Genomic DNA, 15,732 nt, shown 5'->3' with positions numbered 1-15,732 from the left:
AATAGAGTTGACTTTTTTTTTTTTTTTTTGAGAGACAGGGTCTCACTCTGTTGCCCATATTGGAGTGCCATGGCAAAATCACAGTTTACTGCACTCTTGAGCTTGTGGGCTCAAGTGATCCTCCTCCCTCAGCCTCCCAAGTAGCTGGGACTATAGGCACGTGCTGCCATGCCCAGCTAATTTTTTAAAGTTTTTGTAGAGATGGGGTCTCGCTATGTTGCCTAGGCTGATTTCAAACTCCTGGCCTCAAATGATCCCCCCACCTTGGCCTCCCAAAATGCTGGGATTACAGGCATGAGCCACTGTGCTCGGCCAAGTTAACATTTTAATTGAAAGCAATTTTCTTTGTAATTTGTCAATTGATATTTGAACAGCATTTATCCTTCTAGGTAGTATAATAATATACTTATTGGAAACAAAATATCTGCACTAACCTTTTTTTTCCTTTTTTTTTTTTTTTTGAGACAGAGTCTTGCTCTGTCTCCTTGAGTAGAGTGCAGTGGCGTCATGGTAGCTCACTGCAACCTCGAACTCCTGGCTCAAGCGATCCTCCTGCCTTAGCCTCCCAAGTAGGTGGGACTACAGGCGTGCACCACCACACCTGGCTAATTTTTTCTATGTTTGATAGAGACGGAGTCTCATTCTTGCTCAGGCTGGTCTCAAACTCCTGGCCTCAAGTGATCCTCCTGCCTTGGACTCCCAGAGTGCTAGGATTACAGGCATGAGCCACCACACCTGGCCTGCCATTACCTTTTTATTAGTATTTCAGCTGAAATTCAATTTCAGCTGAAATTCAGTGGGGAGAAGCATCTTCCCAAATGTCCTTGTTTTATTGTAAATAATTCTACCATGAGCATCCTTGTACGTGCTTATTGTATGCTAAATACAAATCTTGCAGTATTCATGAAGCTTTAAGAAGGCACTTCAAATGTTGAAAAAGATTCTCTGAGGAGGGATTGGCAGTGGTGAGGTCCTAAGAGTTGTAGCAGCTATAAGGGCAGAGATCACAGTTGTTTGGCTCACCAGTGTGTTTGAAGCCATGATCTAGAGTCAGTGTGTTAGTGACTGCTCTAAGAGGCTTTATGTTTGGAGAAAAAATAAGTAAGGGAAGCACAATTTTCTAGTTAGTGCCATAAGAAGTTACAGCCGTCAAATCTCAATTTCTCAAGAACAAAATTCAGAGATGCTGAACTAAGTGAGCAAAGATCATTTCCTAAATGACAAGTTAAGCTAAGTGACAAAAAATTTAGAGCCATTATTTATAAACATTGAGTAAATTCTAAGTGGGATCTTGTGCTAATTTAAAGATAAACTCATCTTCTATAAATGAAAACATGTATTCCTGTTATCTGTATACCCTTCACTATTTTAACAAATATTTTTGAGATTATATGCATGTTCCCATAATGCCTTGTGTTCTCAGTTATCACACTGTGTTGAAATTGATGGTTTACTTGTTTACCCCAGTGGGTGCCCAGATAAAACTCAATGGATGGATGGATGTTGGATGTGCAGTACTGAGGGAAGAATCCTGATGAATCACCACATGGCCTTTAATATCCAATTTCTGCAATAATTGCTCACTTCTGTGTGTGTATATCATTGGGTGTGTTTTTTGGCTGGTCACACTCACATGTAGATGTTTTGAGTACTGTTAACTGAGTTTATTTTCTAATAAAACCCTATTCATCCAAAGAAATCTTTTATTCTGAATCAGTAGAAAGTCTTAATCATAGGGTGTTTTAAAAGAATTGTAGATTATTAGTCATATGCTTACTATAACACAGTCTTAAAGCTAATGAGTGACTTTTCTAAGTTAAAATCCTATGGTTCTAAATTTCTGTCGTCCTCATATAATGAAGAGGTATAATCTATTAGTACATGCTAATATTATGATGTTAGTATGATGATTATTACAGTGCCTGTGTAAGTAAATGATGTTAAAATGCTTTAAAACAATTTATTTTCATAGCATTTCTACAATAATGGTAACTTTATTTTCTTACCACTCCTTTCCCATAAGGCAAAAACAAACTGGGTGAATTATCACAAAATCAGTATTAGCCTAGACCTGAATTAAGAGACTAAAGCTCTTTTCATATCATCCTCTAGAGTTTAAGTTTGGCTTGTCATGGTTGATGTTATTGTGAGATATTTTGGAGCAACAGAAAATCATTTTACTTCTACCTATAATTTTAGAATTCATCAAGCCCGTTGGACCTTTTGAAATAACTACAGAAGTTATGAACTGGCTGATTTTGGCACTTACCTTGATTTGGCAAGTGAGGAAACTTGGGCCCAGAGAGATTAGGCGAAACTTTCCAAAGTCCTGGTGCCTGAGCCACATTTTCTGATTAACCACCCAGAGATTTTTCCATGTTGCACGTTGCTTCCCATGTAAAGGATAGAGAGGAAAATTATCTTATCAAATGGCCAGGAAGGGTGTTTTTCTGAATTAATTAGCTTGTAGTGTCACTGAACTTGTGTGTAACAGTTTCATATTTCTCTTTATTGCAGAATGCAAAGTATGGCGAAATCCACTAAATTTATTTAGGGGTGCCGAGTATAATCGGTAAGCACTTTGACAGCTTGGGAAACAAATGGGTCTGGTTCAGAGAGCAAAGACAGCAGCAAATGTTTTTGCTGGTTCATTTAGGGGTCATTGTAATAGTCTGCTTAGTGTTTCCATTTTTTGATACTGTCCTCAAATGTTTTGGTTTTTCTGTTTTATAAATATTTTAGCTTTGGAATTGGGATAATGTGCAAGAATGTGTAGTTTTTAGAATTTCTCTATTACAGTTATTCTTTTCAGTGTATATTGTATAATTAAAACATGTTGAAGCTTACCTGGACATGATTAAAAAGATGCCATAGAAGTTATGTTGGAATTTAATTTAGCAAAGTAATTAGACAAATTAGAATTTTCATAGCTTTTGGGAAATGTCTATTCATAACACTAATTAGAGAAGGTTTTCATTAGCAATGGCTAGTAAATCTCGAGATAAAAATATGGGGGGAAATGTTTATTTCCTTCAAGCTGATATAATTCCTGAAGGGAGAATAGGATGACTTTTTTAAAAGATTTTTTGTATTCATTAGCAAAGCTATTTTAGTATTAGTTAATGGTTTATATTTCAACTCCCTTGCAGCTTATTATTTTGTAGGTCTTGCTTTTTCTCTCTTAGAAGTGTCCTATCATCTTATTTCCCCTTTACAGGTATACTTGGGTGACAGGACGAGAGCCTCTTACTTACTATGACATGAATCTCTCTGCCCAGGACCACCAGACATTCTTTACTTGTGACTCGGACCATCTTCGTCCCGCAGATGCAAGTATGGAAAAATCCTTTAGATAGTTGCTGAATGGGAGGGTTTTTTGGCTTGTTTTAAGAAATAAAGTTTCTGCTTTTAGAATATCTGCTTTATAAAAACCCCAATGAATAAAAATATTTATTACATTGCTGATTGACTAGGAGAACTTAGAATTCTGATACTTAAGTAAAGCTTTATCACAATGAGGTATCAATGTAGAAATGAGTTCCCTCATTATAATTTAAAACATAATTTTAAAAAATATATCAAAGTTGGATTCATATATCTTTAAGAAATATGTCTTATACAAAGCTAATTAAATTCTTATTTCAGATAGAATGAAACGTCTTATCTCCTTAATGATATTCTAAATAGAAATTGGCATTTACTGAATCCAAATAATTAATGTATTTTAGTGACTTTTCTGCCTTTTTATAGGTCCATTAGCATTGAATGGCTTCATGGCCATGGCTATTGGAGTCCATATGTGTTTTCCATCATAGAGAAGACATTGTTCAGGATGTATTTTATACTGCTTGAATTCCAAATAATCCTACTGAGATTTTTTTGTATTATTAAACTTAAAGTTTATAGTCAAAGTCAAAGTAAATAAGTGAAAAAAATCTTTAGAGAAAGGAATATGTACATCCTTTTAAGAAACTTACATATAAAATACAAATTTATAAAACAAATTCAATAAAAGATTGTTACTGTTTTTTTAAAAGGTACCCTTTGCTGTGGTGGAAGATCATAATAAGATAGATATTCCCAAGCATTGAGTTTTGTACAATATGTTCACAAACTGCTCTGATGTATGAAAATTGGGTTTGCAGGTAAATTTGGGGATCAAGTACACATGTTAAGCAAAACCCTAAAGTACTTTTACTGACTCTCTTCAAATGGTTTCAAAATGTTCTAATATCTAAAGCGTGTAGGCAAGTGCTCAGGAAAATGATTGATAGAAATTATGTGTGTCTAAGCAGAATGATGAGATAGGTATTATAGCTATGCCTCTCAAAATGTGTAAAATAATATATGTTCTCTAACAATGACATTAGTGTGCAAAAGAAATATAAACTCTCTGTTAGAGTGTCTTTTCTTGAATTCCTTAGCCTGTAATTCTGTGGGCACAAAAAAAGATTTGCTATCAGCAATAGAAGAACAATAGAATAGCAAATTAGAACTTATTTGTGTGACTTTGGAGATTTGGACCAACCCTCTTAGTAATGAAATATTCTCTTGTAATTTAAGCTGAAAGCTTTTAATTTAGCTATTGTCCTGTGTTGAGTCTTCCTAATTGTATATATATTGATTGACTTGCTTTTTTTCTTTTTTATAAATAGTAATGCAGAAAGCCTGGAGAGAGAGGAACCCCCAAGCTAGGATTTCTGCAGCTCATGAAGCCTTGGAGATAAATGAGTAAGTGGGGGGGAATCTTGCTTTTAAAAATGAAATCTCTTCCTTTGCTGACTATATTCAGTTCCCATTGATACGATACTTACATTAAACCATACATTGGAACTGGAGGATTATTCGGGGGTGGTTATTACTTTATAAAATTTTTCTTTATGAAGGACAGCCACGTGGAGGTGGTTTTAGTCATTTTAGAGAGCAATTCAGTGGCTTTGATATGACCCTAAATTAAATCCTTCAAGGGCTATCCCTAGCATATTATGAGGATATAAAATAAATACAATTCTTTACATATCTAAAACATTTTGACAGGGAAATTTTTCCAGATGTGGAATGTTCATTGGTATTATAACACTTTCTAGGTAGAACTTATGCTAGTGGGGAAAACATAATAAAAACATAAGATGACAAAATATCATTTAAAAAAATATTTCAAGATCAAGACAAAGATAAGAGGAAATGTTGTCCTTAGTGTTGTTAAACATTTTATGGGTTACCAAGGAAGACTGGGAAATCTCTTCTGGAGATCTCAGAAAATGAGAAAGATTCTTAGAGTTGGAGTCATAAAAAGTCAGGGTTGGCAGAGACCTTAAAGGTCATTTAGCTCAACCACCCATCTGGTGCTTGAATCACCTCGACACTATCCTTGCCAAGTGGTCATTGTTAAACTATTTTATGATTTTTCTGAAGAAGGTTACAGAATCTTCTTTGGAGATCTTAGAAAAAAGATTTGCTCGAGAGTTGGAAATCCTGCCACTGTAACCAGTTGATTTATATGGTTTCTGATTCTGTCATGCAACATATTTATTTTCCAGTTTCCAGTTTCTTGTCATCTACAAATTTGATATGCCTGCCTTCTGTGTGTCATCCATGTTTCTGAAAAAAATATCAGGGCCAGGAATAGAACCTGTGATATGACATATAGAAACTACCTCCATCCAGGTTCATGTCTTCATGAATCACCATCCTTTGGTATTGTTCACCCAACTGCTGAGCCACCCAGTTACACTGTAATTCAGCCTGTTTTTCTCCATTTTAATATTAATAATGCCAGTTGTAGCTATGGATCTTTAATTCATAGCAAATCTATTAGAGTAAATTAAGCTAGCACAATCTGATTTATTTATTCTTAGTAAATTTAAGCTGGCTTCTAGTGGTCAATTCTTTTTAAAATGCTTGGAGACCATCCCTTTACTAATCCATTAGAGTATCTTTCCAAATCACTGTTCTATAGTTTGGGAAGTCTACGTTCTTACCCCTTTTGATAATTTAAGCTGAATTTGTCATCTCATCTTCTATTACCTCTCCATTCTTTGTGATTTCTCAGCTATCCACAGAGAGCAATTCCATGGCCTTCCTACAAGGTCTTTTGGCTTCCTGGGATTTGCCCATCCCAGTACAGCAATTCATTTAGAATGGATTAGTTATTTGCTATCTTATATCCTTATACCCATTTTAAAGTTTAATTTCTTCTCCCTTTTTCAATCTGACAATCATTCTCCTTGATAGAAAACCAGGAACAAAATAGGAGGAAGAGAGTTTTGCTTTCTCTTTATTATCTACTGCTATTAATGATGAACCTTCCTTATTTTGATGATGTTGTTGTATCGTTTGTCTTATTTTGCTTATTTGCTTTTCTGGTGGTTTTAGAGAAATCGGGGTGGTGATAGGGCCTTAAACATGATTTAAAAACAGGAAATAGTTGTCTTTAGCATTTTGTTTTGTCTTTATTTATATATTTATCTATCTATTTATTTATTTATTTGTAAGCTTCAGCTAATTTGGAGTTTTAGCTCTTCTGAAATTATTCTTAGAAGTTCATTCCACTCTCTTACAGTCCTTCATTACATACCCTCTTTCCATCTTTTTTTACATGTCCTTTAAAAATCTGACCTGGGAGAAATCTCTGTGAAACCATACTGGTTTAAGTGCCATCCCTCTTTTCTTCCTGAGAGGATCATTTGTGAGTGCCGTTATAACTGGATACTTGGAAGCTGTTCAGCCCTCTTAAACCATTTTTCCTTCTGAGCCTCATGCCATTGAATCATGCTTCTTTTCTTTGAAGTTTTTGAAGTTCACTGTCCCCTCTTTGATTACCCCAAACTCCAAAATGACATAGTAACTCTCTCTGAATGTTCCTACCAATTTTCATTTCACCAACTATTTTTTTCTTCTTGGTCAGAATTAGGTCCAGAGTTGAAGTTCCCCTAATTGCTTCCTCTACCATCTGGGAGATAAAATTGTTACCAAAGTAAGTCAAGAACCTGTCGGGTGCCCTACTTCTAACCAAACAAGACTTCTAGCAGATATCTGGATGGTTGACACGCCCATCACCACACTTTCTTGCTTCTGTATGTGTATTGTGTTGTGACAAGGATGCATCATCTATATCTTCCATCGAGCTGAGCAGTCTGTTCTGTACTCCCCAACCATTAGCACTTCTATTGCTCTCTCCTTTCTCCTTCACTCACAAGCTCTTAGCATGTTTCTACCCCAAACTCATGAGTTTCCACATAGATGTATGTTTCTTGGCCAGTAGTGCTACTCTGCCTCTCCTCCTAAGAATACTGTTTGAAATACAAATAAGCAAAGCAAGCAAGCTGGCCCCAACCATTCTTGAGTTCCCACCCCACCAACTATAATCTTATAGCTAATTCCTCTGATACTATATCTACCACTCAGTATATAATCTCAGCTTTCACTTTATTACCCTTAACCCATATTTATATGTTGGCATCTGAAGCCTTAAGTATTTCCTCTGATGCCTATCCCAGTTATTTTCTCCAGTGAATCACTTGGACAGTTTCAGCATCATTATTGTTCTTTCCAAGTCATATATGCTGCCCTCCGTAGTAATTGGTTTTACAGCTTTTTTTCTGGGCATTTCCCTCCCTCCCTACAATATTCAGCTTAAAGCCCAATTGATAGTTCCTGCTGAAATTAGAGGGATTGGCTAAAGAACTTACAAGACCCTTCCTCAAAGCTAAGATTGACTAATAACCCCAAACCTCACATTAGCTGTACAGTTCAGCCTCCTTTTCCTAGCTGGCTGTTGTAGTTTATGAACAGTAAAAATAACATTTGGTTTAACTTTCTGTTTATTTTCTCTCTTGTGGTCTGATGGAGATAAGTAGGGAAATGGCCACAAGAGAGGCAGTAGAGAAGAAGGAAAGGGAAGGGATGGGTGTGGTCTGCTCTGGCCTCACCATTTCCCTTACATTTCCTTTCTTTGGCAGTGGGTTGTTCCACATATGATTTGGAAGGTTTAAATTTCCAAGAGCTCCCTTTTTTCATTAGTTAACTGTTTATCCTTTCTGGCTTCCTACCTTAGAGGGTTGTTGAAAGGATTATATGAGATGATATATGTTAAGTGCTTGGTTTAGTGCTTAATATATACTGAGCAAATGGTAGCTATTGTTGTTAAAGGCATGAAATTTAACTCTTGTTAGCCACTGTGGCTGAGTCAGATTTTGAGCTCTTCAGAAATAACACTACCTATAGGTTCCTCTAGTGTGCTCTGAAGCAAAAAATCAGTGCTAATTATAATGAGATGTTAAAGCACTGTTTTTTTCAATGAGTAACTTGATTTAATGAATTTCTCACTCAGAAGAAATCCTTAGATTGAAGAGAAACTGTATGTAGTAAACAGAAGTAAACTTATATATAGTATCTCTAACTTTGAGTGTCAGAGGGAGATATTTAATAACAGCTATTATCATCATCATCATTAGCTGACATTTATTGAGCACTTAACCACATGCTGGCTACTGTACTGAGCACTTTACATACATCACCTTACTTAACCTTCACAACAACACTGTGAACAAATAGATTCCATGTTGTTCTCCGTCAGGGAGGCAGAGTAATAACTTGCCCAAAGTGACACACTCATAAGGGGCGGAGTCCATATGTGAGCCTCATGCTCCTAACACTACGCATCCTACCTCTCAAGCTAAAATATAGATGTTTCTTTTGTACCATTATTTTGTGTCAACAACTGCAAACAGGGGTGCATGAACCAGTTGGCCACTCTGCATGTTTTGGCGTAACTCCTTGCCCTTCTGCATGAACTCCTACAGACTATTAGCATGTCTTGGATTTGTAATTGATGGTGGCTATTATCTGAATGGACAGGTGTGCAACTGCTTATATTCTCTTGGCTGAAGAGGAAGCAACAACCATTGCTGAAGCAGAAAAACTGTTTAAGCAGGCCCTGAAGGCTGGAGACGGCTGTTACCGGCGTTCTCAGCAGCTACAGCACCATGGATCCCAGTATGAAGCCCAACATAGTAAGGTTTCCTCCAGGTTGATGCACTGGGGGATCAGAATTGTAAAATGATTCATCAGAACAGATTTTCAGTCAAAATATGATTTTCCTAGATGAGAAAAATATTGGCTTTTGCTTTTCTTGGTTTTTATTAATTTTTTTCTTTCCTATAAGAGCAATTAGTACATTTATAGCTTCATTACTGCTTATGTTCACATTCTCTTTCCTGCTCATAGATTCCTAACCCCCAAAACAAATGGCAGTACCTTTAATGGAAACCTTGTTTTCTCCCCAGAATTCTTACATATTCCTGTTCATCAGTTGCTTCTCTATCACATAACTTTTAAGTCCCAAGTGGGAAACAGTACTTAAATTAGTGTTAGTGTTATCAAATGTTTTATCTTATAAGTCTTCTACAACATGAGTTGAAATAGGACTACTGAGAGTATAAGAGTTATTGGTGATTATATCAGCATTTGGCTCTTATTTAAGAAACATTGGTATTGGCTTCTAGAGAGAAAGAGCCATGAGTTTCCTAATCATTTATCTTTTTATATTAAAAATAATGCCTTTTCTTATTTAAGATAACTCTTTAAAATCTGAGACCTTTCACTTCAGTACACTCAACTGAGAGTCAGTGACATTTTGGGGGGACAGTGTAGAAACAAGACGACAAAATCATTTCTAGAATTCCCTGAGCCCCTTGCCTGATCAATTTGTTTAAACAGAAATGTAGCAATCCTTGTGGGAGGAGAGTGTTTTCATTGTCTTACCAAAATTTGGGTTGTTTTTCTTAAGGAGCAATTTCTCTCACCTCATTTCTTCCTTCCGCAATTTGGAGAGTATAATCTCATATTTGAGATTATAAAATTAAATTTTAATGTTAAACCTGTATTTGGTGTAGAAACTGACTACATTAGTCTCCATTACCAAGGTGTCAGCAAGATCTTTGCATTACAGCCTCTGTATACATGAGTATGTCCACATAATCCATCAATACACAGATTTTTATTTTTATTCTATAGTGAGTATATATGTTAATAAAGTTTCTAATCACCATTCATATCGTACTTTTTAATTAAAAATAGCACAATGCATTTTGAAGACATGTAGTAAATGTCTATTTTGTGAACTAAATGGAAATTAATACATAAAATTACATAATCTATAATACAACTTAAGAAATTTTCTTTCTTTTCTTCTCTAAATTAAATTCTTTCAACTTGTTGCCTAAATCTATCCAAAAAATATAATCACATCTTTAAAATAATTTGTAGGCACTTGGCAAATTTTCAGCACACATCTTGTTCTCATTGTTTAAAACTTGAAATGTTAGGACTTTGGTCTTAACATCTTTTAATAGCTGCATATTATACATGTACTTAATCTATAACAGGTGTGTCATATTTTTCTCAAACATGGTAATTTTATTGAGGATTAAGCACATGCATGTTCTCACTGGTCTGGAAACATATCCAGAAAGACATACAATTAAATAAAAGGTTAAGATAAGAAGTTGTTAATGTACTTTTTAAGAGCCATTTTAGTGACTATTGTTATAACTATTTAGCTTGTCAATGCATTCTCTAACACTAGGGTAGTTTTTCATTTTGTTGCATACTCTGTTGTCATATCTGGAATGTGTTATATTGCCATCTAAAATCAACTGCTTTGGGGACCTGGAGATGATTATGATGTCACTAGTGTCAGGGAAAGAATAATATAAAGCAGAAGTTCAAGATGAGGCTTCTCCAGACTTAATGTCAAGGACGAAAAAAAAATAGATCATCAGGATGCAACCTGAGATTCACCTCTTTGCATCTTACCAAAACCATGCACACTTGAAGAATGTGGAATTCTTGCTTGTAAACTGAATGCAATGTGGGTATGTTCACTTCCCCAGCACTTTGTGGCAGATGATTTTATTTATTATCAAGTATTCCACATCCTAACTCTAAAGCATGGATTAGGTAATTAGTCATGTGATTTGACCTTTGGAAGTCTAAGTACTTTTTACTGTACTCAGTATTCATTCTACTATTAACAGAGTTGTCAGTGCTTCTGGCAATAAGGAAAAGCCAAAGGAACTGTTTCTGAGGTTTCCTTTAAGAGGAAGGCAAATGGGCCTCTATATTTTTTCTTGTTGCTCAACTGAAAGCTGTTTTTTTTTTTTTTTTTTTTTTAATTGTGGTGTTTTATATCTCCCTCTTCAGGACGAGACACCAATGTTTTGGTCTACATCAAAAGAAGGCTAGCAATGTGTGCCAGAAGACTCGGGAGGACCAGGGAAGCAGTGAAAATGATGAGAGATGTGAGTTTGAACTTGTATTTGGAATCAGTGGCAATGCACCTGGCTTAGAGATGTAGGAGCCCACTGAACAGCCAGAGCAAATAGTACCAGTGGTGGTGTAGTGGTCCCATGGACTCTGGAGCCAGCCCCTCTGGGTGCAGCTCTAGCTCCCAAGTTACTAGATGAATGATCTTGGGCAAGTTGCTTTCCTCATCTCTAAGATGGGGATAACAATAGCAATCCTCACAGTTATTTCTTAGGATTGTTGTGAGGATTAAATGAGATAACACATGCAAAGCTTTTAATAGAGTGACTGAAATATTAAAAAAAATCTCAATAGATGTCCTTGTTATTAAACCTTTGGGACTGTAGCTGGAAGCCAATAATGAGATCAGCCATTTTAGCTAACTGACTTTTTCTGTGTATAGTTGCTAGAAAGATTTGAATAAATTATGGGTCAAATTGCTGGCCTCAAATTTAGTAATATTATGAGTTAATCCTATTGTAGTCATTTCAAGCATTTTCCTAGATTCTTGAACCAAGATACTGTATTTGTAGTAGTCAACATAAGAATTAAGAAGAGAAGAAATAGGTGAGAGTTTTAAAACAAAAGAGAACAAAGGGAGGTTATTATTATATAGCTTTAAAACAAAACAGGGGTTGTAAAGGAGAACAGTTAAGGAACATTCCATTTGTTGTTGTTGTTTTTAGTAAGAAATATTTTTCATAAAGAAACTGACACCAGTGTGAATTGTATTTATAAGCCATTTTCTTTTTACAAACAATCGCGGAAAACCTTGGGCAACATTTTGTTCTTCTGCTTTATTCCTAAATTAGAATACATGTATAACTGCCTATTATAAAAATGAAAGGACCAAGAGGCAAGATGAAAGTGGCATCTTGTCCAATTCTCAGCTCGTGGATTTGAGCACAAGACTGTGCAAACCTAGTGAGCCTTTTCTCAGTTTGTCTCTGCAAGGGCAGGTGTTCCTGTGAATTCCCACTTACTCTTTGCAGGAGGGAGCCTACTCCCAAGGCCCACCCCTGGTTATTTCTTCAAGTTACAGCAAATGTGAGAAAGCCGAAGTAAGACCCATGCTTGGGTTCTGGCTGCTCCATTAAATAGAAGTGTAGCTGCTAAATCTGAGAAGAACAAGAGGGGATGATAATAAAATCATTCTATTTGTTTGAAGGTGATAGATGCTTTTTAGGCAAAGCCACTGCAAAGGGGATCTGCTAGGATTAAATTCTTTTGGTTGAAGGAAGAATTTAAAGAATGTTTGTTATGTAGCATAAGTGCTAATTTTAAGAAAAGGTGATTTCTGCAGAGACATGAACTGGCTCTCAAAGCTTTTTAACTTACAGAAATTCCATCCCGTGACATAGCAAAGAAACTCTGCCAATCACTTTGGCTCTGAAGGAGCAGGGAATTTTAGGAAGGGTGGGATATTTCTTTATCTCAACCTGGCCAAGCCACATTCAACCTTTAACAGTGTTTTATATCTATTGCCTCTTCTTAACCTTAATTAGCCTGGAAGAGGCATGCATTTAGGAGCAGATTTTGGTGATTTTCCTTATTATGTTTTTAAACAACTGAATAGGAAGAACAAATTCTGATGATTTTAATTCGTTTTTTCTGTCACTCTCATTCTGGTTATTTTCAGTAATACACATAAAATTTCATGATTAAAATCAATACCTCTATACTATGATTTGCTTTTTTGTTTAACATTATTTTACATTTACAATTACATTTATTGACCTAGTCCAAATACAGATCTGTGGGGAGAGTTTGGGATGCAGTGGAAGAAACTGGACAGGGGGTCAAAAACCTGAATGTGAATGTCAGCTTTGCTATTTACTAGCTTTATGACTCAAGGAACTTACCTTTTATGGGCTTTTCATTTAGTTTTCTGTAAATCGGAGATAATGATTTTTACCAAAGAGGATAATTATTGATGGGGAGAATTAAATGAGGTAATGTGAAAATATCTGGCATATAGGAGGCATGTTTCTAATTTTTTCCCTAGTATGCCATAATTCACTTGACTATTCGCATGATGGACTTTTTTTTTTTTTGAGACAGAGTCTTGCTCTGTTACCCTGGGTAGAGTGGAGTGGCATCATCATAGCTTACTGCAACCTTGAACTCCTGGGCTTAAGTGATCCTCTTGCCTCAGCCTCCCGAGTAGTTGGGAATACAGGCATGTGCCACCATGCCTGGCTAATTTTTTTTTTTTTTTTTTTTTAGTGGCCCAGCTAATTTTTCTATTTTTAGTAGAGACAGGGTCTCACTCTTGCTCATGCTGGTCTCAAATTCCTGAGCTCAAGCAGTCCTCCCACCTCGGCCTCCCAGAATGCTAGGATTACAGGCATGAGCCACTGCGCCCAGCCTCGTGATGGACATTTGGGAATATTTCTAATTTCTTTTTCTTGAATGAATCAATCACTCAATCTAAGTAATCTCTCTCTCTCTCTCTACACATGTGTATACATACATACATATTTATGCATGTTTACATCTATATATGTGTATGTTTTATGTTACATTTCTAAAAAAATCTGTTGTATTCTTGGGATATAATACGTGTTGCCTTTTCTCTGGGTTTGTGGAGCATCCAGTAGACGTGGGCACTGCTGTTGTAGCAGTCTTGTGAGGAGCACTATCAGACATGGTGGAGATCTGTTTCAAAGAGAAATACTCAAAGTGCTCTTTACCTTTAAGGACTCCTTTTATGAACCCTTGCAGCACAAACAGGGGAGGGGAGGTTGAAGACCCTTCTCTCTGTTAAAGCAGCAGCTGGTCCCAGCCTTGCAGGAGACAGTTGTTGATCAGGCCTATCTTGTTTAACTCCTCTCAGGTCATGGGTCATGCATAAGCGGGGACTTCGCTGTTTAAAGGAGGGGTTCACTCCTTTAACAACGTGCACATAAGCCAAGCCATCTTGCTTGAAAACTTCCTCTGATAAAACAGCTCAGTGGATTCCAGGCAGCCTGCTGATAAAGCATGTAGGCAGGAGGACCTAATTCCTCATTAAGACAGCATCATCCTCTCTCCATATGCCTGGGTTTAAATTTCCTAGAACAGATGCCAAAGTTGGAATGACTTCCACATATGTAGAAAAGCAGAGTCATTTTTTAAAATTTCTCTGGAAATGCCTTAAGGAAGGGAAAACTATTATGTGATATCCTGAAAAAGAATAAAAGAGAATGCTGGGAAGGCCAGTAGTAGATAATTTCTTATATTTCCACAGCTATACTGTCAATGAAATATTGATAAGGTCAACACACGTTGACTCCTTAACATCAAGATTCATGATGTCTCATTTTTTAAAGCAACACATTAATTAGTTTGAATTCCCAGGATGTTTTTCCAAAAACCTCAGTTTAATTAGCTTCCTTTTGCAATCAAGAATGTGGAAGCAGCACCTTAGTGCTGAAGGAATATTTTGGCAGTGGGCAGAACTAAGAAAGCTTTGCTGGCTTTTGAGCTTCACTGTAAGGTATTACTTACTCATTATTCAAAATGAAAAGAGTTGCCTTTTCTGCTTTATCAAATTTAAGGAGAAGTCTTTGTGCATGTTCTCATTTTTGGTGATTTTTGCCTTTTTGACATTTAATATATGACACAATTTCTTTTTTTCCTTTAACAGCTACCATTTAGCTAGCCTCACATTTTTACTCTGTCTTCCCCTGGCCCTGTTTGAGTAGATTTGGAATGGAATCCGTAAGGCTGATGACGGTGGTCTGGCGCCTCAGCCATACCCCATCAGCAGTGGTATGGATAAACTGGTGTATATCGGACAGTCTGCCCTTATGAAAGAACCCAAAAGCTCCTGCTGCCCAGGTCATTTGGTCTAGAATAGGGTTTCTCAACCTCAGCACTATTGACATTTTGGGTCAGATAATTCTTTGCTGTGGGGAGCTGTCCTGTGCATTATAGAATATTGAACAGCAACCTGGGCCTCTACCTACTAGATGCCAGTTGCAACCCATCCCCCTGTCACTCCCCAACTGTGACAAACAAAAATGTCTCTAGACATTGCCAAGTGTCCTCAGGCCAGGGGCGAGAGAATCATTCCCCATTAAGAATCACTGGTTTAGAGAATCCTGAGATGAGTAGATCTGTTTCAGGGCAGACATCTGATTTTTGTCCACTCTGCTTGCTAGTGTCCTGGCCTTCCCCTAGTATGAGAACAAGTCTCTAAAGCACCCCTAGACTTGACCAGCCTAGTTGGGGAGGCTGTTTTGCCCAAATGGGATTCTCTGAAGAGACATTCTAGGGCAGGAAGAGTAAATGAACTTGGAGGTTTTGGTGGGGTCCTAGCCGGATAATGGCCTCCCTTGCTCCTCTTGCAAACTTTCAAATTGTTGTTTACCTTGTTTCCCTAAAATATACAGCTCCTGTGAAAGTTGACCATAAACTCTTCGGCTTTATTATCTGTTTCCC

At 36.7% G+C, this 15,732-nt stretch overlaps 1 protein-coding gene across 1 annotated transcript in view; it reads left to right on the top strand.

Annotated features, from left to right (window-relative positions):
- The window catches only part of ST7 (suppression of tumorigenicity 7), a 272,179-nt gene that overhangs the window by 180,600 nt on the left and 75,847 nt on the right, over nucleotides 1-15,732 (top strand). The window contains exons 4-9 of the mRNA XM_012652738.1: nucleotides 2,518-2,572; nucleotides 3,218-3,333; nucleotides 4,656-4,731; nucleotides 8,860-9,014; nucleotides 11,206-11,303; nucleotides 14,994-15,129. Coding sequence (XP_012508192.1) covers nucleotides 2,518-2,572; nucleotides 3,218-3,333; nucleotides 4,656-4,731; nucleotides 8,860-9,014; nucleotides 11,206-11,303; nucleotides 14,994-15,129 — 636 coding nt within the window. The remainder of the gene's footprint in view (nucleotides 1-2,517; nucleotides 2,573-3,217; nucleotides 3,334-4,655; nucleotides 4,732-8,859; nucleotides 9,015-11,205; nucleotides 11,304-14,993; nucleotides 15,130-15,732) is intronic.

The sequence above is a fragment of the Propithecus coquereli genome, unplaced genomic scaffold, assembly GCF_000956105.1.
Source record: "Propithecus coquereli isolate 6110/MARCELLA unplaced genomic scaffold, Pcoq_1.0 Scaffold4, whole genome shotgun sequence".
Lineage (NCBI taxonomy): Eukaryota > Metazoa > Chordata > Mammalia > Primates > Indriidae > Propithecus > Propithecus coquereli.
Note: the sequence above shows the minus strand (reverse complement) of the source record. Positions and strands in the feature narration are given on the sequence as shown.